Below are 26,202 nucleotides of genomic sequence, written 5' to 3'. Positions count from 1 at the left end.
AAAGTAGAAAAAGAAAAAAGGCAGGAGGATGGTGCCTCATGTAACTCTGTGGATACGGGTAACTTAGAAAGCAGTGTAGGTTTGTCTCTCACCTTCTAACCCCATTGGGTGCATGCATATCACCCCTATTGTAAGGGGTACTGTAGAGGCGTGGATCTGCAGCCCTTCAGTGCGAGTGCTGGTATCCTAAGCAGGAACCCGTCAGAGGAATGAAGAAATTAGGAAAAAAGCACTGGATGGCACTGAATCCCTGGTGGTCACATACAGAACGCAGAGTTCAGCTGTATTGGTGAAGCATCAATTTTTACTGATACTTAAATAAAACAATAAAATGGGAATAACGCGTTTCGGAAGTTGAATCCCCCTTCTTCAGATTGGCATGTGCATAAGGTGTTGCATACAGTCTTATATACAGACAAAAATGGCACCAATAGTGAGTGAGTGGGATTCTAGGGTCACTCACGGACACTCCCATCCATAGCATAAAACATTCAATAACAGTAACAGCATATAGGCCCATATTTATCAAACTGTGTGAGAGAAAAAATAGAGGAATTTTCCCATAGCAGCTAATCACAGCTCAGCTAACAAGCTTTGGTAAAGTGAAAGCTGAGCTGTGATTGGTTGCTATGGGAAAATCACTCTATTTTTTTCTCTCCCAAAGTTTGATAAATCTGGGCCATAGTGATCTATAAAATCATTCACATTTTATAAACTTCAATCAGTAAGTATAAATTATACATTAAAATAGAATAAAATCAGGAGAGGAACTCTGGATCCTGTAACAGAACGTTTGCGGGACACGGTGCGACCCGGCAGTACAAGTCAGATAGAGTCTGAAATGATGTAAACATAAACAGAGAGTAATCTGTTGGTGATGTGGAGCGCTGCTGCTTGCGTGTACAGAACATTGCTAGGGTGAGCTAGGACGCGTTGCTATGTCCAGGGTCAGGTGCTCGCGTCCAGACCAACAGCAAGCAGGAGGGCGTGTCTTAGTTTGTATCAATGAATGGACGGCTGTTATCGTACTGCCTACTGTGTGTGTAGCAGGGGAAGGTGACATGTGGGATATTATGGGGAACACAGCTTACTGAAGGGCTATGGGGAAAAGAATAGAGGTGTGGAGTGTGGAAGTATATTGGATATAAAGGTATTGAGATTGGAGGGACAAGATAAAGGAAACACATACGGCTGCAGGACGTATGCTGTACCAATGTATAAAGGCATAGGAAAGATTGTGGTCATAATACAGCAGGAATACAATGATATTACGGTGTGTTATAAAGGAATAAAATAATAAAATAATGTGGAGAGGAAAATTAACAACCAAAATTACATATTGCAGAAATTGACATGACTGCTGGTATGATTTGTTACATGAACTGATGCATTATATAAAGAAATATATATAGAGGAAGTGATTGGCCTGACATGTAAGTGGCAAATAATATGTATTGCATTATACATTATGATTGGTCTGACATGTAAGTGGCAAATAATATGTGTCGCATTATACATTATGATTGGTCTGACATGTAAGTGGCAAATAATATGTGTTGCATTATACATTATGATTGGTCTGACATGTAAGTGGCAAATAATATGTGTTGCATTATACATTTTCAATGTATTCATTCAAGCCAGTGGGAAGTAATGTTTTGAGTTTGCGAATCCAGAAATTCTCACGTCTTTGTAATGTCCCAAAACATTGATTTGTGGTTTTTTGGAATATGCTCAATGGGTGTCACTTTGAAATCGGAGAATTTGCATTCGTGGCTGATAACGGCATGGTGAGAAACACTGTGCAAGTTGAATCTTTTGAGCACATTTGCTCTATGTTTATTTAACCTGCACCGGAGGTGTTGAATGGTGCAGTCTATATAGTGAAGTCCGCAGGTGCATTCTAGTAAATATATCACAAAGTCTGTGCCACAATTAAGGAAGGATTTAATTTGGAATGTTTCCCCGCGATATATTGCACTTAAATTCTTTGCAGCCATGGGAGATGGATAAGCAGCAGTTACATTGTGTACTGCTGCATTTGAAACTTCCGATCACTGGTGGGGGAGAAAGGTTTTTGTATTGGTGGTTGTTAGAGGGTTAAGACTGCTGGGGGCTAAATTATTTTTTTAAGATTGACCCTTTCTGAAAGTGATTAGAGGTTTAGTATGAAGGATACCAAATGGAGGCTTTCCCAGTGTTTTTGGAAAATGGCTCTGATAGCTTTATTGTCAGAGGTGTATGTAGTAATGAAGTTTCATGGAGGTTCTTTCACATGGTCAGTTGTAACCGGTTTGGGTAGTAAACAGCTTTTTTGGTCCAGATTGTTGGCTTTCTGAAAGCTACTTTGGATGAGTGGTTTTGGGTATCCCTTAGCCAGAAATCTGTTTTTTAGAATTTGGCTCTGGTTCTGGAAATCTTCCTGTTGTGTACAATTTCTACGTATCCTTTTGAACTGACCAAATAGAACGTTAATTAACCATTTGTTATAGTGGGGGCTTTTGAAGTCCTGGTAGCTGTTGCTGTCGACGGTTTTAAAGAATGTTCTGGTATTAATTTCATGGTTGGAGTTATGGAATACTACTAGATCTAGAAATTCTGCATTAGTATCAGCGGTAGCAGGTGTTATGGTTGATAGTGTCCACAAAACACTTCATTCCCATTCCATATGATTAATATATCATCTGTATACCTCCTATACGTTACACAATGGTGGAACAGTGGGTTGGAGTAGATGTACAGGTGTTCATAAAGGCCCATAAAGGCGGTTCCGCGTTGCTGGATGTACATCTGGCCATTGAATTTGAAGTAGTTGTGTTTAAGTATAAAATGTATTGCTTCAAGTATGAAATTGCACTGAGCGGGTGGCATCAGGGGATCTTCTTCTAGAAAGTGTGTATAACACTAACGTTTCTAAAGACAGGAACCCCGGTGGATGTGGATCCGCTGGACCTGTATGGCAGATGACTCGGACCGTACCAGGGAGCGGAGTCTATGGTGCCGCTGGTTTTCACCGGAGCCCTCCGCAAAGCGGGATGGACTTGCTGCTGCATGCGACACCCAGGTCGCTACCCCTGGTACGGCTCGACCACACAGGCGGCTGAGGAGATGCGAGGCACAGGAGGGATAAGGCAGCTCATACTCTAGATAGCAGAAGGTCAAGGCAGGCAGCACAGTAGCGTAGTCTAAACGTAGCAGGAGGTCAGTAGGCAGGCGGCAGAGGAGCAAGGTCGAGTCACAAAGCAAGAGATCAGATACATGGCAAGGCAATAACAGGAATGCTTTCTCTCAGGCTCAAGGCAACAAAGATCCGGCAGGAAACTGAGGAGGGTGGAGAAATGAGCCACAGGTGGATTACACATGAGTGTACTGGCCCTAAATCTTAAAGCTCCGGCGCGCGTGCCCTAGGGGACGGGGACACGTGCGTTGGAGCTGAGAAGTAGAGGCGGAGGCAGGAGAAACACTTGGAGAGTGACGGACTGGGGCTACAGCAGGTAAGGGGACCATGCGCTCACGGCAAGCGTGTGCGGCCGGAGCGCATAACGTAACAGTGTGATATTGCTTTTATGCTGAGATCGTGGTCAATGATTGTGTACAATGAGCTTACATCCATGGTTGAGAAACAGTAATTATCCCCCAGGGTATGTGGAGAATGGAATTGATGAAATCTGGTGTGTCTTTGGTATATGAGGGTAAGTTGGTTACGTATTTTTGCAGAAGAATGTCGATGTACTGGGATAGATTGCAGGTGATTGAATTAATTCCAGATCTGATGGGTCTCCCTGGAGGTTTATTGGTGATTTTTATATATTATTTTGGGTAGATAGTAGAATAGAGGTGTGTCGAGTTCTGTCACAGATATGTATTTGAATTTTTGTTTTGTTAGGACTCATTCTGAGTGGCTCTTTTCCAGCGGAGTAAGGAGCTCTGTTTGGTATTTTTTAGTGGGGTTGTAGGATAGGGTTTTATAGAATTTAGTATCGGAGAGTAGCCTCAATGCTTCCGTAATATAGTCGACTCGGTCCAGGATCACGATCCAATCCCCCCACCCCCCCTTTATCGGCAGACTTAATGACAATTTGTGTGTCATTAGCTAGATCTTGAATGGCTTTTTTCTGCAATGTTGGTCGGTTTTGAATGTGTGTACTTTTCTGTGTACACAAAGTTTCAAAATCTTGGGAAACCCTTTCTGAAAACGTTTCTGGGAAGCTCCCTGGGTGGTGTGTGGGGTAATAAGTAAATTTAGTTTTGAGTCCTGTTTTAAGTGGGGGTGGGTCTAGGATTCAACTTGCAGTGTTTCTCGCCATGCTGCGATCAGCCATGAATGCAAATTCTCTGATTTCAAAGTAACACCCATTGAGCATATTCCAAAAACCAGGAATCAACGTTTTGGGACACTACAAAGATGTGAGAATTTCTGTATTCACAAACTCAAAACATTAGTTCCCACTGGCTTGAAGGAATACTTTGAAAATGTATAATGCAACACATATTATTTGCCACTTACATGTTAGGCCAATCATAATGTATAATGCAATACATATTATTTGCCACTTACATGTCAGGCCAATCACTTCCTCTATATATATTTATTTATACAATGCATCAGTTCATGTAACAAATCATACCAGCAGTCATGTCAATTTCTGCAATAAGTAATTTTGGTTGTTAATGTTCCTCGCCCCATTATGACCTTATTGCATTTTTTCACCATAATTTTATGCGTTTAATGTATGCTCCCACTATAACCATAATACTGTATTCCTCTGTATGCCCCTATATAACCACATTATTTGATTATTTATTTTATTCCTTTATAACACCTCCGTGATATCATTGTATTCCTGCTGTATTATGACCACCATCTTTCATATGCCTTTATACATTGGCACAATATAAGTCCTGCAGCCGTATGTGTTCCCTTTATCCTGTCCCTCCATTTTCAATACCTATATATCCAATATACTTTCACACATCTATTCTTTTCCCCATAGCCCTTCAGTAAACCGTGTTCCGAATAATGTCCCAAATGTCATCTACCCCTGCTACACACACAGTAGGCAGTACGATACCAGCCATCCATTCATTGATATGAACCAAGACACGCCCTCCCGCTTGCTATTGATCTGGACACGAGCACGTGACCCCCGACATAGCAACGCATCCCAGCTCACCTTAGCGATGTTCTGTACACGCAAGCAGCAGCGCTCCACATCACCAACAGATTACTCTCTGTTTACATCATGTCAGCCTCTCTCTGACTTGTACTGCCGGGTCGCGCTGTGTTCCACGAACGCTCTGTTACCGGATCCAGAGTTCTTCTCCTGATTTTATTCTATTTTAACCCCAGCCAATTTTCACTGTAGGACCTGGCCATTTTTTGCACATCTGACACTTTAAGCATTAATAACTCTGGGATGCTTTTACTTTTCATTCTGACTTTTCATTCTGATTCTACTTTATGTAAGTGATAAAATTTTGTCGATACTTGCATCATCAAAAATTCCAAAATTGTGCATTTTTTTTTACTTTGAAGCTCTCTGCTTATAAGGAAAATCAATATTCCAAATAAATTATATATTGATTAACATATACAATATGTCTACTTTATGTTTGCATCATGAAGTTGACATGTTTTACTTTTGGAAGACATCAGAGGGCTTCAAAGTATAGCAGCAATTTTCCAACTTTTCACAAAACTTTCAAAATCGAAATTTTTCAGGGACCAGTTCAGTTTTTAAGTGGATTTGGAGGGCCTTCTTATTAGAAATACCCCATAAATGAGGGGTTTAGTTTCTAAAATGGGGTCACATGTGGGGGGGGGGGTCCATTGTTCTGGCATTATGGGGGCTTTGTAAACACACGTAGCCTTTAATTCCGGACAAATGTTCTCTTCAAAAGCCCAATGGCGCTCCTTCTCTTCTGAGCATTGTAGTGCGCCTGCAGAACACTTTACATCCACATATGGGGTATGTTCTTACTCAGACGAAATGGGGTTACAAATTTTGGAGGGCTTTTTTCCTATTTTCCCTTGTGAAAATGAAAAATGTAGGGTAACACTAGCATTTTAGTGAAAATTTTTTTTTTTTAATTTTCCCTTCAAACTTTAATGAAAATTCGTCAAACACCTGTGGTGTGTTAAGGCTCGCTATACCCCTTGTTACATTCTGTGAGAAGTGTAGTTTCCAAAATGGGGTCACATGTGGGTATTTATTTTTTAGCGTTTATGTCAGAACCGCTGTAAAATCAGCCACCCCTGTGTAAATCACTAATTTAGTGCGCTCTCACTCCTGAGCCTTGCTGTGCGCCCGCAGAGCCATTTACGCCCACATATGGGGTATTTACGTACTCTTTTCCTTTTTTTCCTTTTACCGCTTGTGAAAATAAAAAGTATGGGGCATCAACAGCATGTTAGTGTAAAATGTTTTATTTTTTTACGCTAGCCCCCAACCTTTCCTTTTCAAAGGGGTAAAAAGAGAAAAAGACCCCCAAAATATGTAGTGCAATTTCTCCCCGAGTATGCAAATACCACAAATGTGGCCCTAAACTGTTTCCTTGAAATATGACAGGGCTCTGAAGTGACAGAGCGCCATGCGCATTTGAGGACTAAATTAGGGATTGCATAGGGGTGGACATAGGGGTATTCTACGCCAGTGATTCCCAAACAGGGTGCCTCCAGCTGTGGCTAAACTCCCAGCATGCCTGGACAGTCAGTGTCTGTACGGAAATGCTGGGAGTTGTTATTTTGCAACAGTTGGAGGCTCCGTTTTGGAAACACTGCAGTATGATATGGTTTTCATTTTTATTGGGGGGACAGTGTAAGGAGGTGTATATTTAGTGTTTTAGCCTTTATTAAGTGTTAGTGTAGTGTTTTTAGGGTACATTCGCACTGGCGGGTTTACGATGAGTTTCCCGCTAGGAGTTTGCGCTGCGGCGAAAAATGTGCTGCAGCTCAAACTTCAAACAGGAAACTTACTGTAAACCCGCCCGTGTGAATGTACCCTGTACATTCACATGGGGGGGGGGGGAACCTGACAGAGAGTGCATGCTGGGAGTTGTACTTTTGCAACAGCTGGAGGCACACTGGTTGGAAAACCTTCAGTTAGGTTCTGTTACCTAACTCAGTATTTTCCAACTCAGTATGCCTCCAGCTGTTGCAAAACTACAACTCCCAGCATGTACTGATAGCCGAAGGGCATGCTGGAAGATGTAGTTATACAACGGCTGGAGGTACGCAACTACAACTCCCAGCATGCCGAGACAGCTGTTTGCTGTTTGGGCATGCTGAAATTAGCAGTTTTGCAACATCTGGAGGGCTACATTTTACAGACCACTGCACAGTGATCTCCAAACTGTGGCCCTCCAGATGTTGCAAAACTACAAATCCCAGCATGTCCAAACAGCAAACAGCTGTCTGGGCATGCTGGGAGTTGTAGTTTTGCAACATCTGGAGGGCTACAATTTAGAGACCACTGTATAGTGGTCTCCAAACTGTAGCCCTCCAGATGTTGCTAGGCAACTCACTGGCTTCCGTAGTATCCAGGGAGTCACATCGCCGTCCTCTGCTGCCGCCTATCACCGCCGCCGATCGTTGTCTCCGCCTCCGCTAATGGGTAAGTGGACTTCGGTTTCCCCGTTCTGCCCAGCCTATTGTGGGTGGGCACAACGGGGGTACCAAAAGTCACTCCCCCGCCCCCCGATCTGCTATTGGTCATCGCTACTTATCGACCAATAGAAAGGATAGGAGGGGTGGCACCCCTGACACCTCACTCCTATCCCTTCAGGATGATCATGGGTGTCTTGGACAACCCAGATCCCTCTTATTTTCCGGGTCACCGGAGACCCGTATGACCTGGAATCGCCGCAAATCGCCGGTATGAATTCACCAGCGATTTCGGCGATCGCCGACCTGGCCCCCCGCAAACCCTACGTCTGATGACCCCTCTGGGCATTTGCAGTCACACCGGTCCGGTCCCTACCTGGCGCATGGCTGGGACTGAAATTCCCACGGGCGTACAGATACGCCATGGGTCCTTAAGTACCAGGGTGCCCTGGGTCCTTAACTGGCTAATTTATGATTTATACTTGTTGATTGAAGTTTATAAAATGTGAATGAATTCATAGATCACTATATGTTTTTACTGATATTGAACGTTTTATGCTATGGATGGGAGTGTCTGTGAGTGACCCTAGAATCCCACTCACTCACTAATGGCGCCATTTTTGTCATTATATAAGACTGTATATAACACCTTATGCACATGCTAATCTGAAGAAGGAGGATTCAACTTCTGAAGCGGGTTTTTCCCATTGCCGAACATATGGTGGCAAAATGACACAGCCTGGAGGTGGCATCAGCATGAAAAGAACATATGGTGGTAGAATGATACAGCATGGAGGTGGCATCATCAGCATCAGGAGTCTGGAAAGTGACCGGTGACAGAGTTGGGCAGTGGGTGGCAATACTAGTACCAGGTGAGGAAGGTGGGTGAAAGAAGGATCACTTGGCCTAAGATGTGTGGCATCAGGCGGGTGGCAGGATCAGAATAGTAGCTGAGGCAGGTAGGCAGAAGAAAACGGTCTGAAGTGTTGGTGTGCACAAGTAAGTATTGAGGATAGGCATTACGTAAAACTTAACTTTTAATATTATTCTTGGGATAAAATATATGGACCCAAATGTTTTTTGTTTTTTTTTAAATCTAACAAAAGCAAAGGTGTACAAAAAACACAATGTGCAACCTACACCACCAAGTATTAATGTGATGCAAAGACCTCTAAAAGGTGGAAGGGAACAACGTATGGTCCATTGTAACAGGTGGGGATAAAAACTTCCTCTGTAAGGCCATACTCTTGCAGAAGAAAACGGTCTAAATTGTCAAAGTGTTGGTGTGCACAAGTAAGTATTGAGGATAGGCATTATGTAAAACGTAACTTTTAATATTATTCTTGGGATAAAATATATGGATCCAAATGTTTTTTTTTTAAATCTAACAAAAGGAAAGGTGTACAAAAAAACACAATATGCAACCTACACCACCAAGTATTAATGTGATGCAAAGACCTCTAAAAGGTGGAAGGGAACAACGTATGGTCCATTGTAACAGGTGGGGGTAAAAACTTCTCTTGTAAGGCCCTACTCTTGCACTATTAATTCCCTTCTTGGCAAGTGTTACTCGCCCATAAAAGGGCGGCCCCACACAGGAACCTCTCCCTATTTTTACTTAAAAACACTGCCATTTCCCAGGGTTTTTAGTTGGAAATAGGGAGAGGTTCCTGTGTGGGGCCGCCCTTTTTAGGACGAGTAGCACTTGCCTCCAAAAGGTGGAAGGGATCAACATATGCAGGTCGGGGTAAAAACTTACCCTGTAAGGCCCTACACTCGCCCTATTAATTCCCTGGGAATGGCAGTGTTTTTAGGTGGAAATAGGGAGAGGTTCCTGTGTGGGGCCACCCTTTTTAGGGTGAGTAACACTTGCCAAGAAGGAAATTAATAGTGTGAGAGTAGGGCCTTACAGAGGAAGTTTTTACCCCCACCTGTTACAGTGGAGCATATGTTGTTCCCTTTGACCTTTTAGAGGTCTTTGCAGTACATTAATACTTGGTGGTGTAGGTGGCACATGGTGTTTTTTGCACACCTTTCCTTTTGTTAGATTTAAAAAAAAAAAATTGGGTCCTTATATTTTATCCTAAGAAAAGTTAAGTTTTAGCTAATGCATATCCTCAATACTTACTTGTGGTCTGATGCAGAGAAATCTCTGTAACTGGGGAGCAGCACCTTAAATATTTTTAGCTGTATCCAGATTTGAGAAGTGTTGGTGTGGCACCATGGTTAATCTACTCTGATGCATCAGGCATTGGTGGGTGGAAATCCTGGCTGATCCAAGCCTGATTCATCTTGACAAAGGTCAGTCTCTCCACATTTTTGGTGGACAGACGAGTTCTTCTTGGGGTTACTATGGCCTCCGACACACTAAACACCCGCTCTGATGGCAAACTACTGGCCAGGCAGGACCGCTATTGCAGGGCAAACTCTGCTAGTTGCGGCCACAAATCAAGTTTGTCTGCCCAGAAGTACAGCGGATCTGTAAAGTGTGTTGGCAGGATCAAGTCAAGATGGTATGTCACCACCTCCTGGTTCAGGTCCTGTTCCAGGTCTACCTGCTGCTGATGAGTTGCTTCACTATGCGGGTGAAGAAAGCCACTCATCAGCTACTGTAGACTCAGGCTGCTTCTGATGGAGCTGGTACTGCTCCTGCCACCCCACCCCTCCCCAGCAGCCATAGCAGTGGAAGGTGAGCACAGGGGCCCCTTCGAGTCATACCTGCGAGAGGATGGACGATGGCGCATATAGGCATCGGCTAACTGACTTCGTAGGATGTTTCTGTAGTAAGTCAGTTTGTGTAAAAAAGGCCCCCATTTTGTGCTGGTAGCAAAGATCCAAGGTGGAGAGCCAGAAGTCATCTTGTTGCCAAATGGTGACAATTCGGCAGTCACTACACAAGCATGTGAGTATGCATCGTGCCATTTGTGCAAGTGACTCGGAGGGACTACCTGCCTCCATCTCCACTGCATACTGCCACGGTCTGGGTCCTCTGTCTCGTCTTCCTCATCACCCTGTAGCTCTACAGGCTGCTCCTGCTCCTTACTATAAAAACCACTCATTTCACAAAACCTTGCCTGTGCTCCACTGTCACCCTCCTCCTCCAGTTCAGCCTCCACGGGGCTCATGTGGGTGTGAAGGGCCTGAGCAAACGGCAGGTGTCACGTATGAGCTGCCACTGGTTGACATTGAAGTTACACAGGGGAGCTTTTCTCTGTTCGTATAGTCGGTCCAACATATGCAGGGTGGAAACGTTGCATATCAGATTATGTTGTGGGATGCCATTCTGACGCTGCAGCTCAAGGATTGTGTGCGTTGCGGTGTACATGTGGCTGAAGTGCATGCAAAGTTTCCTTCCCATTGTTAGGATGTCTTGAAGATGGGGGGGAACACTTTAGGAACCTCTTGACAAAGAGATTGAACATGTGTGCCATGCAGGGCGCATGGCTCAGGCTTCCTTGACGCAGCGCAGACAAGACGTTCTTCCTGTTTTCGGTCATCATGGTTCCCATTTCCATTTTTCGTGGAGTAAGCTATGATTCGATTTCTTGATGAATCACTTTTAGCAGTTCCTCCCCTGTGTGACTCCGTTCGCCAAGGCAAACCATGTGAAGAACAGTGTGACACCGCCGTGCTCTGCACACATGGTATCCTGGAGGGAAACTGAGAATTGTCCGTGCAGTGAAGGCTAAGGACACGGTGGAGGATGAGGAGGCGGAGTCGCACACTGTCGCAGGACCAACTGCCTCGGACCGTGGATCCGGAAGCGGTGTTACCTGTCCAAGTTGCTGTTGTGGCTGTGCAGAGCCACATTCACACAGTGGGCTGTAAAGGACATGTATTGTCCCTGACCATAGTTACAGCTCCACATGTCGGCGATGCCATGCACTTTGGTACACACCGACAGGCTCAAGGACTGGCCCACCATCTGTTCCACATAATTGCGCAGGGCTGGTACTGCCTTTTTTGCAAAGAAATGACGGCTTGGGACTCTCCACCTCGGCTCGGCGCAAGCCAACAGTTCTCTGAAAGGTGCAGAGTACACCACTTGAAAAGGGAGGGACTGCAGCACCAGCAACTTGGACAGGAGCACATTCAGCTTCTGCGCCGTTGGATGAGTGGGCGCATACTTCTGTTTCTTGGACATGGCTTCGCTGATGGATTGCTGACTGAGTGACTGACTTGAAGTAGGAGGAGCAGGAGTATTTGGACCGACAAAAGATGGGTTTGACAGACAGCTCCCTTCAGCTGAGGTGGTGGAGCCTTGGCTCGCTGAAACAGGGAGCGGCATGCCTCTGGGTGATGCAGCTGGATGGACCACCGTATCGGAGCCACGGTTCTTCCAGGCTGCTTTATGGTGACGCTGCATACGTTGACGCAGGGCTGTGGTGCCAACATTGGGACCCTGGCCATGCTTCACCTTCTGCCGACACATCTTACATGTGGCCATGTTAACCTTCTCCGGATGCTTGATGAAAAACTGCCACACTGCCGAGTAGCCGATTTTCCCCCCAAACAGTCTGCACTGACTGACTTCTACTGCACTGCCACCGACTCTAGGAACCCCTGTTCCACTACCTTCCGGGAAGGTAGGCTGCCGCAATGCAGGTGGTCTACCCCGGGCACATTTGGCTCCAGACTTCCCACTTCTGCCACCATGCTGACTCCCAACCATGCTACCACCTTGCTGGCTCAGCTGCTGCCTCACGAGCAACCTGCAACCCTCTTCTCCCTTCTGCACCAGGCCCCCAAGTGCAATCGGCTTCATCATCTTCGAGTTGTATCTGCATGTCACTGATGTCCTCCTCAGGTTCCTCAACAGTGTCATCTGCAGGAGCCTGAATGCTCGCAACACCACTTCCCACGCCACTCTCCTCATCACTACTTGCCCGCCTAGCGGAGGAAGCGGTGGATGTCTCCTCCACTTCTTGGCTGGGCAGTAGCTGCTGACTGTCCTCTAGTAGATCGTCCTCACTAAATAGTGGAGCTGAACCCACAGCATAAGATACTTCTCTGGGGGAGGGAACAGCATAGGAAAGATGCAATGGGAGGACAGGGACTGATCCCGGGCCATGCCAACTAAGGGTTGAGTCTGAGGAACCCACCGATTGTTGACTGGGGGTGTCGGATGTCACTTGTGATGAAGTGGATGACCGAGTTAACCAATCAATAATGGCAGATAGGTTGCTGGTTAAGACACGACCGCTAGCTGATACTCGCTGCGACTCCTGCTGCCACTCGTCCCTAGTCTGCCTCGACCTCTGCCTGCACCTGATTAATTTAGGCCTCTGCCACTCCTCTGTGCACATCCTGGCACTTCTCTGCCTGACATACGTATACACCAGCTGAGTGCGTATATATGTTACTCTTTTGAGAGGAGGACTATTATGACAAAATCGTACACCACGTAGGTGTACGCACAGTTTACACTTATGAGGGGAGGACAATACACTCCACTACGCTTAAAAATTTATTAGGCTACAAAAACAAGTGTGTAGCTTTGGCTGGCCTTTCACCGTACTAGGCCAAAATTAGTTCAACAGAAAAAAAAAAAATACACCACGTAGGTGTACGTACAGTTCATTTATGAGAGGAGGACAATATGCTCCGCTACAAACTGTATTAGGCTACAAAAACAAGTGTGTAGCTTTGGCTGGCCTTTCACAGTACCTAGGCCAATATTATTTTGGCAGGAAAAGAAATCCTACACCACCTATGTACGCACAGGTTACATTTATAAGAGGACAATACACTCTGCTACGCGACCTGTATTAGGCACTAAAAGCAGGTGACTATGGCTTTAAGTGCACTACTCACCCTAACTGGCCCCTGTTAGCTTTAGAGTTGTTGTACACCCCAGTGCAACAGTACAGAGTTGCTGTGTAGTACACCCAAAAGTGTACTTTCTCTCTCTCTCCCTTCCCTGTCAGTGCTTTTCTGCAGTGATTTGGGCTTGTGGTGAATCTCTGCTGTAAAGCAGTTTTTCTGTGCAACACACACACACACACACACTGCTCTCTCTTTCTCTGCAATAAAACGCAGAAATGGCTGGCTGCAGCGATGGCCACCGATTATATAGAGCTGTGACATCACAGGTGGCTGGCTGCTGATAGACTGCATGCTGCATGTGATTCAGGGTGATCCCACCTTCCCAGAGTTCCTTACCCCATGTCCTCACTTGTGGAGCCGCCATTTTAGATGCCCTGGAGCCTGGACCGCACTTAATAGAGTTTAATGAAGCGATTCGTTCCATCAAATCGCGGCGATATTCATATTCGTTACGGATCCAATTTTTCATGAAATTCGTAACGAATTTGGATTATTCAGATTCGATTCGTTCATCCCTAGTGAACAGTTTAAACTGAATTTGTTGGACAGCGAAGGGATTGGGGAGAGGTAAAGGAGAAGCGAGATGAGAGGTGGATTGGTCAGGCAGCAGAGTTAAGGGTGGGTTAGAGAGGGGCAAGAGTGTTAGATAAAAGGCCACAGAGGAGGATGTCATAGTAGTTCAAGTGGGAGATGATGAGGACATATACCAATAGTTCTTATTTTCAGCTATAGAGAACATTTGATGAAGGTGATTTCAGCTAAATGAGGATCTACATGTTAAACTCACTTTTCTCCCTGCACTGTACAATCCTTTGTGTTTTATTAATTAAGATACATTGTGATTTTCTGTATCCGTGAGGCTATGTAACATTTTTGGGCCATATTTACACAGTTTAAATACATGGATTTTTTTTAAGCAAAAATCTTAACTTTACTGATTTTATTTGCTTTTCGGGAGCTCTTTGCTGTAAAATTGCAGCTATGGCCCAAATTATCTTTTTTTTATTTGTTATGTATTTTGGGACATTTACAGCCCACAATGTCTCAAATTATATGCCACTATACGTGCCTCAACTTGGTTGTATTCTGGCACATAAATGGCTGAAAAAAAACCTCGGCATTTAATTTTACAGCTGAAAAAAAAAAAAAGTCCCGTTTTGGGGATGCCAAAAGACAGCCTGAAAACATAGTGTGACTAATAGTAATCAGGCCTCATTTTTAAACAAATTAGATTTTACTATTAAATAGTATAGGTTGTCCTGACTATGGCTCTTTTGACATTTTTTTTTAATGAACTCTCTCGTTCTCAAGATATGTGGGTTTATAATTGGTTCCTGGAATCAGTGAGATGGGCATGAACTTAGTGTCAGTAATAGTGTTGAGCACAAATTTTTATTGCGAATATCGGCAATTCGCGATTTTGCGAATATTTAGAATATAGCGCTATGTATTTGTAATGACGAATATTTTGTTTTTTTGTTTTTTTCACATACAAATTTTTATGCTAATTTTATGCAAATTTTCCATGCAATTTTTTTAATTTTTTTTTCACATGCGATTTTTTTAATGCACATTTTTATGCAAATTTCCCATGCAAATTTTTGCATGGAAAAAGTGAATGAACATAGCGAATATGCAAATTTTACGAACATAGGACGAATAATGGTCAATATATTCCCGAAATATCACAAATTTGAATATGGCCCTTACTGCTAATTACTAGTTATTAATGGTAGGGAATATCAGGTGATGGGCGGAATTATACTGTCATGGGGTGTGAATGTTCCAGGAATCATTCAGATGGGTGTGGACTTCGTGTCATAAATAGTGTTGAGCATGAATATTCGTAATGCAAATTTTAGCGCGAATATCAGCCATTTGCGATTTCATGAATATTTAGAATATAGTGCTACATATTCGTAATGACGAATGTTCGTTTTTTTTTGTTTTTTTTTCCACATGCAAATTTTTATGCAAATTTTCACATGGAAAAAACTGAATGAACATAGCGAATATGCGGATTTCACAAACATAGAACGAATAATCTTCAATATATTCGTGAAATATCGTGAATTTGAATATGGCCCCTGCTGCTCATCACTAGTTATTAATGGTAGGGAATATCAGGTGATGGGCGGAATTATACTGTCAGGAGTTGTGAATGTTTTACAATGAGGACCATGTATCACATGGTCACATGTAACTCCCATTATTTTAATTAAGTTCACCATCTGGCTGATCCTCTGAATTGTCAGACAAACTATAAACATACATATCTCAGGAACAGGATGGTGTATCATGAGACTGTAAATAAAAATATATGTAATCAGGGCTCCCTAAGCTATTTAAAGGGATACTCTGCCCCTAGACATCTTATCCCCTATCCAAAGGATAGGGGATAAGATGTCAGATCGCCAGGGTCCCGCTGCTGGGGACCCCGGGGATGGCTGCTGCAGCACCCCGCTATCATTACTGCGCAGAGCGAGATCGCTCTGCACGTAATGACGGGCAATACAGGGGGCGGAGCATCGTTACGTCACGGCTCCGCCCCTCGTGATGTCACGGCCCGCCCCGTCAATACAAGTCTATGGGAAGGGGGTGTGGCGGTCACCACGCCCCCTGCCATAGACTTGCATTAAGCGGACGGGCCGTGATTTCATGAGGGGCGGAGCCATGACGTCACGCTGCTCCGGCCCCTGTATCGCCCGTCATTACGCACAGAGCGAACTCGCTCTGCACAGTAATGATAGTGGGGTGCTGCAGCAGTGATCCCGGCGATCTGACATCTTATCCCCTATCCTTTGGATAGGGGATAAGATGCCAGGGGCGGAGTACCCCTTTAATGATAGTAGCATCTAATTTTTGGAGGGTTGACCACACATCCTCTCTCATTTATTTTTTATCCAGAAAGCCAGGAAATTCCAAAGGTTTTACTTTTTTATTCTGGCAACTGTATAACTCCTGAACCAGATAACTAGATTTGTTATTCACAGCAAACAGTTAGGGTGCAGCTTCCATATTTTATTCCATATTTAACAGACAATCTTGTTATTTTACTAGGAAATCTATGCCGATGTACAGGTTACAGAGCAATACTTGATGGATGCAAGACGTTTTGTAAGGTGAACTATGTTTCCTTAAACACACATACGTAGTAGTAAATAATAAAGGAGTTATTGCGGATTAGAAAAGCAGAGCAGATTTCTTAAAAAAACAGCAACACACCTGTCCGCAGGTTATGTGTAGTATTGCAGCTTAGTTCTATTGAAGTGAATGGAGCCAAGTTGTAATACTGCACACAACCTGAGTACAAGTGTGGTACCATTTTTGAAAGAAATTAGCTCTGTTTTTCTATTTATAGATCACTACTTTAAAGAGTTTTCAACAAGTGCATGGTCTGCTTAAATAACCATTATTCAATTTAGGAACTGATGTCACGTGACCACCGTAGCCAATCAGCAGCCTTAGCAGTCAAGTGTCATATGCCTGACTTTGACAGGTGATTCCAGGAGTATGGCACTTGACCACTGAGGTGGCTGATTTGCTGTGGCAGTCACATGATGTCTGCTCATTTGTTGTTTTAATGCATTTGGGGCCCTTTTACAACTTTTATTTTTTTAAACCTATATAGCTCCTAAATATCTAAAACATCTGGAAAATATGTTATTTATTGTAAAAAACTGACATTTTGACAAGGTTGTAAATGTAAACTAAATATGCTTGTATGATGATTAAAGTGTATCCACAAGCATAATACGTACACCAGAGATGGTAGTGGCATGCTTACTTACGTGAATTTGACCTAAACCCACCCATTAATTAAAAAAGGAAAAAGCACGGCCAATTGAAGTAATGGAAGCTTTATTATGGAGCATATAAATATATAAACAGAGATGTTTTGGCATACAATCATTCCTCAAGCAGAAAGGCCCTAGACAGCTTGAGAAAGGTGTATGTCTCTTCCGTGAATTGGTGGTGCCTCAGACCCTGTTGCATATTTGGTAATATAAGGCTTAAAGGGTACCTCTCATCAAATAAACTTTTGATATGTTTTAGATTAATGAATGTTGAATAACTTTCCAATAGCATGTTAATGAAAAATATGCTTCTTTCTATTGTATTTTTCCCAATCAGTCCCGTCAGCAAGCATTTCTGACTCATGCTGGAGTCCTAAACACTCAGAGCTGCCAGCCTGCTTTGTTCACAGCCAAACAGGCTGTGAACAAAGCAGGCTGGCAGCTCTGAGTGTTCTCCTTTGTGAACAAAGCAGACTGGCAGCTCGTAGTGTTTAGGACTCCAGCATGAGTCTGAAATGCTTGCTGCCAGGACTGGTAGGGAGACCCCTAGTGGTCATTTCTTCAAAGTGGAAATTAAATAGAAAGAAGCATATTTTTTAATAACATGCAATTGTAAAGTTATTCTGCATACATTAATCTATAATATATCAAAAGTTTTTTTGATAAGAGGTACCCTTTAAAAGGATTGATTAAATGTGGGCAAATAATTATTATTGAAACACATCTTGGTTTATTTGTCTTGTTTTCTATCCAGGAACTAAACTGTTGTAATGCTGAACAAAAAAGTGGTCAACCTGAGCATGACCTAGAGAATAATGTAAGTGCCCCAATAGCAACACACTTACTGTCTTATTAAAACATTGGCAAATGTAGATAATAGTACATCATTATATTACAGATCCAACTGTGATCTTCTGTTACAGTCTACAATAGTATATGATATAATGAACAAAATCATTGCTTCCACAGCTGTGATGTGCTGCAAGATTATAAGTGTGCTAAGATCTGTAGATAATATACCTCCATATCTAATAAGCTCAGGTTATACAGATGCTATATGCACATTACATTCTGTATTTTCTATAGTTATGCTCACTCTAGCATCTTACATTACTGCACAATTAGAAGTAATTATACAATTGTACTGTACATATGTAACTATAGTAATTACTTACTATATTAAATATATTGAAAGGTCACCTGACGTGCAATCTGTCATAGAACAAAAGGATAAGTGATTAACAGCTCTCTATATGCACACTTATACACTGATAGCTGTCATTCAGAGTAAGACCGCTCACTTGACTACTTAGCCCAGAATAAGCAGAGATTTAAAAGAAAAAATTACATGATAAGTAATACCAGAATTTTTCCCCCAAAACTATGTATTAATCTGCTCAGCTCTGTAACATTTTTTTTTCTCAGATAACTACATCACTTTTCACCAAAGAAGAGTTTTTGCCATTGGACACATCACAGGAACTCATATTTCCTCCTGAACTCATTGTACGTTACACATATCTCATTTTTTCTTTACAATTTAATTGGGGAAAAAAATCTGTTCCTAGTGACAATTATTGGTGTAGCTGTCCTATAACTTTAAGTCCGACCAAATAAGAATCTTAAAACTGGGACACAGTACTAAAAAAAAAAGTCCATACAGTATGAAGTGGTACCATTCTATTCCTGGAAGGTTTATCGAATCTTGTACAGAGGAAAAGTTGATCAGTTGCCCATAGTAACCAATCACAACGCTTCTTTTATTTTTCAGAGGCCTTTTTAAAAATGAAAGAGCCAATCTATTTGGTTGCTATGGGCAATTTTTCCTTTACACAGGTTCTGAGTCTCTGATTTAATTTTCAAGGCCCTTGACCAAACAGCCGCTCCCAGAGGAAGTACGAGGGTGTTTTCAAAATGTTTCCGATTGGCCAAAAACAACCAATCACAGCTCATGTTTAATTTTTCAAATTGCTGTAGTAAAATAAAAGCCTATATGACTATCTGCACTAGTTAGTAGTCTCTGCAAGGAAAAACAAGTTTTACCAGGGGAAGATGTGGCCAGATATGCTTTCTTGTACTGTGACTGCTGTATAGAATTGGATGTGGCTATTCAAATAAATAAATGGCTTTGTACTACTTAGGCAGTTCACCTGCCTAATTCCAGCAGAATTCCACGAATAGAATTACGCCCTGTAAACATTAGCATCAGTGTGAATGGGTCTTCCGCGGCGGCCGCCAGATGGAGTCTTCCCTTGCGGAATTCCCCAATGTGAGCGGAAATTCCCCAATGTGAACACCACGTTATTGCTGTCCATTCAATGTATACGTTTTATAGGAAAAAATGTATAATGTTAATGTATGCTAAAAACAGATGCTGCTGAATGCAAATGTAATGTATACTTTTTTCGGCATACGCAATAGCTTAGTTGACTACATGACTGCATACAGCAAAATTAAAAGTATCGTAAGGCCGGGTTCACACTACGTTTTTCAACTACGGTTCCCGCATACGTTTTCTATCAAAAATCGTATGGGAAAAAAACGGATGGAGCAGTGTGGGAAAAAGTAAACCGTATGCGTTTTTAAACAGTATACTGTTTTTAAAAGTGCATACTGTTCCGTCCGTTTAAAAAAAAAAACGTATGTTTTTGAAAATGTTGTCCATTTTTAATTGGAGGGGTCTTGGGTGGGGACTTTAGGATGCAAATGCGCATGTGCAAAGTAAAAACGTATACGTTTTTCCCGTATGGAACCGTATACATGTGCGTTTCCCATTGACGTCCATGTTAAAAAAAAAACATATGCAGTTGCAGTATGGTTTTTAAACCGGAGTCAAAACCGTGGTTGAAGTCCCCACCCAAGACCCCTCCCAATAAAAATGGACAAAATTTTCAAAAACGTATGGTTTTTTTTTTTCTATAAAAACTGATGGAAGTGTATGCACTTTTAAAAACAGTATACTGTTTAAAAAACGCATACGGTTTACTTTTTCCCATACTGTTCCATCCGTTTTTTCCCATACAATTTTTGATAGAAAACGTATGCGGGAACCGTAGTTGAAAAACGTAGTGTGAACCCACCCTAACAGAAACAGGAAATCAGATACAAAAATGCAGTGTGATCACTGACTGGCTCCACTAAAATGAAAACTAGTACATTCCATGTCATGTTTACGTGGCCGTAATTTAGCATATTTACCTTCCGTATATTTGCTGACTGACTAGTAATGAAATGGCAAAATGTAAAGAGGAGTGCTGTGGCCTTGCAGCGCTGTGTCCAAATCTTAACAAGAGCAACATCAACAACGTGTTTGTATGCTTCCTGGAGCATTAGTTTCCTTCCTCACTCCTGAAAAAACTACAAATAGGTTAATGTGTCATTAACATCATGAGCCCCAATAGGTAGAGCAGAGTTTTCCAGTGTGTCCCCAGCTGTTGTAAAACTGCAACACCCAGCATGCCAGGACAGCCAAAATTGTAGTTTTCCAACAGCTAAAGACACGTTGTTTGGAAAACACTGAGATAGAGGGAGTAACCGCTATCTCTGTACAATATTGCAGAATATTTTGGTGTGGCGGGACCACGGGGTGTAGCGGTGTAGGTGGATGGGGCAGGTGGTATTAACCCCAGGGGCAAGATGTTATTAACCCCTAATGTTTGTGACGCCATAGTGGCTTTTGAGTATCGGGAACCACCCAAACGATATCTCCGCTATCCCAATGGCTAGGCAGTGAAATGAGAGTCCACGATCAGGTTATGGTTTAACGGAGGCTTTACTGAGGTCAGACAGTTACAGTCTTTACAGCTAGGCCACAATCCCAGAGAGTCAGCCAGTAGCACGGAAAGGGCCCTGCAGCTTGCTGGTGGTTGCAATACTTTTGGATCAGACTTTAATGCAGTCACGCTGACTATAGTTGACTTGACTTTAGGCTTGTAGGTAGAGACAGTAGACATAGATGGCTGGACTTATTGACATATGCAGGCTGTACATATGGTGGCCTCCAGGTGTACTGGATGCTGGATCTGAGGTGTCTGTGCTTTGCTGTCCTCAGTAACAGTGATGGTAGAAGAGCAAAAGAGGGAGATTGCAGCAAATCCCTTCCTTATAAAGGGGGCTGTACTAGAAGCCCAAAGGTCAAGCTGCAGGTCATGTGTTGAACTGGTGCTCTCTGGGTAACATGTTATAACATCTCAAAGGTCCTTTAGAAAATTACATTAGTCCTCCAAAGGTCCTTAACACCTTAGACACAAAATACATAACTTCATACTGACTATACATATAGTACATAACCTTGTACTGGCTAGACATAGTAATACCAACTTCATTATAGGGGAAAGACTCCAGGAGAGCCCCCAGGACACTGAGGGACTCAACCTGACAGGGCCTAAAGTTATTGTACATCCTGTACTGGGACATTACATTGGTGCTAGATAAATAAATAAATATATAAAACAGATAGATATAAATCAAATGTCCCTTTCAAAGTAAAATATGCATCTTTTTTTTTTCTACCCAGCTGATGACGCAAAAGCAGAGCTCCCGGTCATTGGTCTTTCAAGGGGAGAAAGTGAAATGGATTACAGTATTTCATCTGGAAGAACTTTTAGATTTAAAAGTTAGATATCCAGAGGCCCCTCTTTTGGTAGGAAATACCACTATAGGTGAGTACTAAAACAATAGACATATAAAATACATGCTGTAAATATTAAAGATATTTTAACCTCTCAAAGGAAAACTGTCAGTCCGTTTACCACTAAACCTTATACACTGGCTTATAGTGAACAGGAATCCAAATGAGAGGTCACTTACTTAAATATGTCCAGTAGGTCCTGAGATATGTCCCCCAGAAGATCCACTGCTGAATTCAGTGAATCGCGCAGTGGGGCGCGAATTCGCAGGGGGCAGCCTTTATCGGCTCAATTGACATATTCATTGTAACTCCACATCCTAGTGAGGTGTAGTCACTAAGCTCTGCCCCTGTGAATATGAGGACTTTTTTATCCTTTAACATAGTGGTAAATTTTCATTGTTACTTGCATCCTTTCTTGGTGAAAAATCCCCAAATTTCATGAAAAGTGGATTTGAGGGGCCTTTCTGTGAGAAATACCAAATAAATGACCCCATTATAGAAATTGCACCCCTCAAAGTAATCAAAATGACATTCAGAAAGTTTGTTCAGCCTTTAGGTGTTTCACAAGAATAGCAGCAAAGTGGAGGAGAAAAATCTAAATCTGCATTTTTTACATTAACATGTTCTTGTAGGCCCATGTTTTTTCATTTTTAAAAGTGGTATAAGGAGAAAAAGCCCCCCAAAATTTGTAGCCCAATTTCTCTTGAGTATGGAAATACCTCATATGTTGACATAAAGTGCTCTGCGGGCTCACAACATGGCTCAAGAGGGAAAGAGCAACTGTGGGATTTTGGAGAGCAAATTTTGCTGTCATGGTTTTTGGGGGCCATGTTGCATTTAGGAAGCCCCCATAGGGTCGGAATAGCAAAAAAAAAAAAAAAAAAAAAAAAACACACACACGGCACACCTCACAGGTGTTTGACGGGTTTGCGTAGAACTTGGATGAGAAAATGAAAAATTTGATTTTTAACACTAACATGATGGTGTTATTCCAAATTTTTCATTTTCACATGGTGTAATAGGAGAAAATGGACCCCAAAATTTGAAGTTCAATTTCTTCCGATTAAAAAAATGCCCCATATGTGGATGTAAAGTGCTCTGCTGGCGCGCACTACAGGTCTCAGAACAGAAGGAGCACCATTGGACTTTTAGAGAGAGAATTTTGCTGGAATTGAAGTCGGGGGCCATGTGCATTTACAAACCTCCCATGGTGCCAGAACAGCAGAAACCCCCCACATGTAACACCATTTTGGAAACTACACCTCTCAAGGAACATAACAAGGGTTACAATGAGTACTTATAGCTCACAGGTTTTTTGAACATTGTGCCAGAAAAGTGAAAAATTAGATTTTTAACACTAAAATTATGGTGTTGCTCCAAACTTTTCATTTTCACATGATGTAATAGGAAGAAATGGACCACAAAATTTGAAGCCTAATTACTCCCCATTAAGAAAATGCCCCAAATGTGGATTTAAAGTGCTCTGCTGGAGCGCTACAGGTCTCAGAACTGAAGGAGTGCCATTGGACTTTTGGAGAGAGAATTTTGCTGGAATTGAAGTCGGGGGCCATGTACATTTACAAACCCCCCACATGTGACACCATTTTGGAAACTACACCCTCCAAGGAATGTGACATGGGTTGCAGTGAGTTCTTACACCTCACAGGTTTTTTGAACAGTGGGCCGTAAAAATGAAAAATGTGATTTTTCACACTATGTTGATAGTGTTAACCCAAATGTTTAAATTTCACTTGGGGTGATAGGGGAAAAGTCCCCCAAAATTTGTAGTGCAATTTTGCCTGAGAAAGAAAATACCCCATATGTGTATGTAAAGTGCTCTGTGGGTGCACTGCAATGCTCAGAATAGAAGGAGCGCCATTGGGCTTTTGGAGTGAAAAGTTTGTTGGAATTGAAGTCGGGGGCCATGTGCGTTTACAAAGCCCCCATTGTGTCAGAACAGCAGAAACCCCCACATGTGACACCATTTTGGAAACTAAACCACTCAAGGAATGTAACAAGGGTTATAGTGAGTACTTACACTTCACAGGTTTTTTGTTTTTTTTTTTAACAGTGATAAGGCTAAGTTTTTGTCCTGCAATTTTTGGTCTGAAAAAAACAATTTCCTGCATCTGGCGTTTTTTCTGGCATTTTTTCGTTTGTGTGGAAATTGCATTTTTGGCCCCTTTGGCGTTTTTTTTTTTTTGTACCCAAAATTTGTTGGGTACCAAAAAAAAAAAAAAAAAGGATGCAGTAGTGATTTACGTAACGAAATTTATATTTTTTTCTTACAAAATTAAATTTTTTAATTAAGTGTGTGTTTCCATGGTGGGAGTAGTAGTACCTGTACTAATAGACATATCGCCCGATGCGATCGTCCATAATATAGCAGAGAGGCTGAGCAGCTCTATACAGCGCTCGCATCTTTGCTCTGTACTCCGGCCAGTGATGTGAATAGAAATTCACATCACTCGTTCATATTTTCCGCCCAGAGTGGGGATTGGTTGGATGGTTACAGCCAATCACCGCTCTCAGCGGGAAATATGAATGAGTGATGTTCTATTCACATCACTCTCCGGAGTATAGTGCAGAGATGTGAGTGCTGTATAGAGCAGCTCCACATCTCTGCTATAGATAGGACGATCACAGCGGGTGTCAGGAGTGACACCCACTGTGATCTTTGCTTAACTGCAAGTACTACTACTCCCATCATGGATCACACTCTGTTCCATGTTGGGCGCTGTAGTACCTACAGTTGAGGAAAGATCTCAGTGGATGTCACTTCTGACACCCACTGTGATCCTCCTGTATAATGTATAGAATAGGCCGGCCACTCTTCTATGGTCCCCTGCACTGACATATATATATATATATATATATACATACACCTATTAATATTTCCCACAGAGAGTTGTGATTGGCTGGAACCATCTGGCCAATCACAGCTCTCTGCGGGAAATATGAATAGGTGTATATATATGGCAGTGCAGGGGACAATAGAAGAGCATCTAGCCGTATCTATAAATTATACAGGAGGATCGCAACAGACCCGGGTGATCTGTCAATTAGTACAGGTACTACTACTCCCATCATGGAGCAGTGTGTGATCCATGCTGGGAGAAGTAGTACCACCTAAAAAATGAAGAATAAAAAGTGAAAAACACACACTACATGTTTATTATTGTCGGCTATATTTTTTGTGCCATGCCCGCCCACATAAAGTGATCCCTGTTTAAAAAATTTATAAAAATTTTGTTATAAAAAAGATAAATTTCATAAATGCAATTTTTTCCATAACTACTGTATCTTTTTTATAATTTTTTTTAACCCCTTAAGGACACATGACGTACTGGAACGTCATGTGTCCGCTCCCAATCTATAACGCGGGGCCACGCGACAAAATCAAACCTATATAAGTAGGGTATCATTTTAACCGTATGGACCTACAAAATAAATATCAGGTACCGAAAAATGTACTACGTACAAACGGAAGCCCCCAAAAGTTACAAAACAGCATTTTGGTTTCTTTTCAATTTTGTCTCACAATGATTTTTTATTCCGTTTCACCCTAGATTTTTGGGTAAAATCACTGACGTCATTACAAAGTAGAATTGGTGGCGCAAAAAATAAGCAATCATATGGATTTTTAGGTGCAAAATTGAAAGAGTTATGATTTTTTAAATGCAAGGAGCAAAAAACGAAAATGCAAAAACCCCCGGTCCTTAAGGGGTTAAAAGTACCCTACGAAATGTTATTAAAAAAGGTATCTCCATAATTTTTTTGGATCGCTAAAGTCCAAAAGAGAATAAAAACCGCCTGGAAAAAATGCCAAAGTTAAAACCCACATGGCGTTTTTCTTGGCGTTTTTCTACTCCCGTAGACTTCTATGGGAGAAAAACGCCACGATCTCAGGAAAAAAACGCCAGTGGCTCAACATGCTGCGATTTTGCAAAACCACCAAGGAGCTGAAAAACGCCAAAAAAGAGTGATAAAACGCCAAAAGGATTAAAAATAAACTGAAAAACGGCAAGTGGAAAAATAATTTTGCGATTTCTCATTAATTTACAGCTAACATCTGGCCGCAGCGTTTTTTGGCTGAAAAAACGCCATGCGGCAGAATTGACGTTTTTCTTGGTGTTTCCCCCCCAAAAAAAAACAAGTAGAAACTTAGCCATAAAATTTAAAAAAATAAAATTTTAACACTGAAATGCTGGTATTAACCAAAAATGTTTTAGTTTCACAAGTAGTAAGAGAAAAAAAAGCTCAACAAAATTTGTAGCCCATTTTCTCCAGAATAAGGAAATACTCCATATATGCCGGTAAAACACTGTGCGGGTGCAAAACAGGGC

The 26,202-nt window shown here is 42.1% G+C and overlaps 1 protein-coding gene across 9 annotated transcripts in view; it reads left to right on the top strand.

Annotated features, from left to right (window-relative positions):
- The window catches only part of LOC130285070 (aldehyde oxidase-like), a 147,906-nt gene that overhangs the window by 27,968 nt on the left and 93,736 nt on the right, over positions 1-26,202 (top strand). For 7 of the 9 annotated variants that reach the window (XM_056536220.1, XM_056536217.1, XM_056536221.1 and 4 more), the window contains 4 exons: positions 16,490-16,551; positions 17,981-18,043; positions 18,652-18,732; positions 21,743-21,887. In XM_056536220.1, the coding sequence (XP_056392195.1) occupies positions 16,490-16,551; positions 17,981-18,043; positions 18,652-18,732; positions 21,743-21,887 (351 nt within the window). The remainder of the gene's footprint in view (positions 1-16,489; positions 16,552-17,980; positions 18,044-18,651; positions 18,733-21,742; positions 21,888-26,202) is intronic. The other 2 variants (XM_056536223.1, XM_056536224.1) reach the window with 1 other exon arrangement.

The sequence above is a fragment of the Hyla sarda genome, chromosome 8 (assembly GCF_029499605.1).
Source record: "Hyla sarda isolate aHylSar1 chromosome 8, aHylSar1.hap1, whole genome shotgun sequence".
In the NCBI taxonomy this organism is placed as follows: Eukaryota; Metazoa; Chordata; class Amphibia; order Anura; family Hylidae; genus Hyla; species Hyla sarda.
This window is presented reverse-complemented; position numbering and strand designations above follow the sequence as displayed.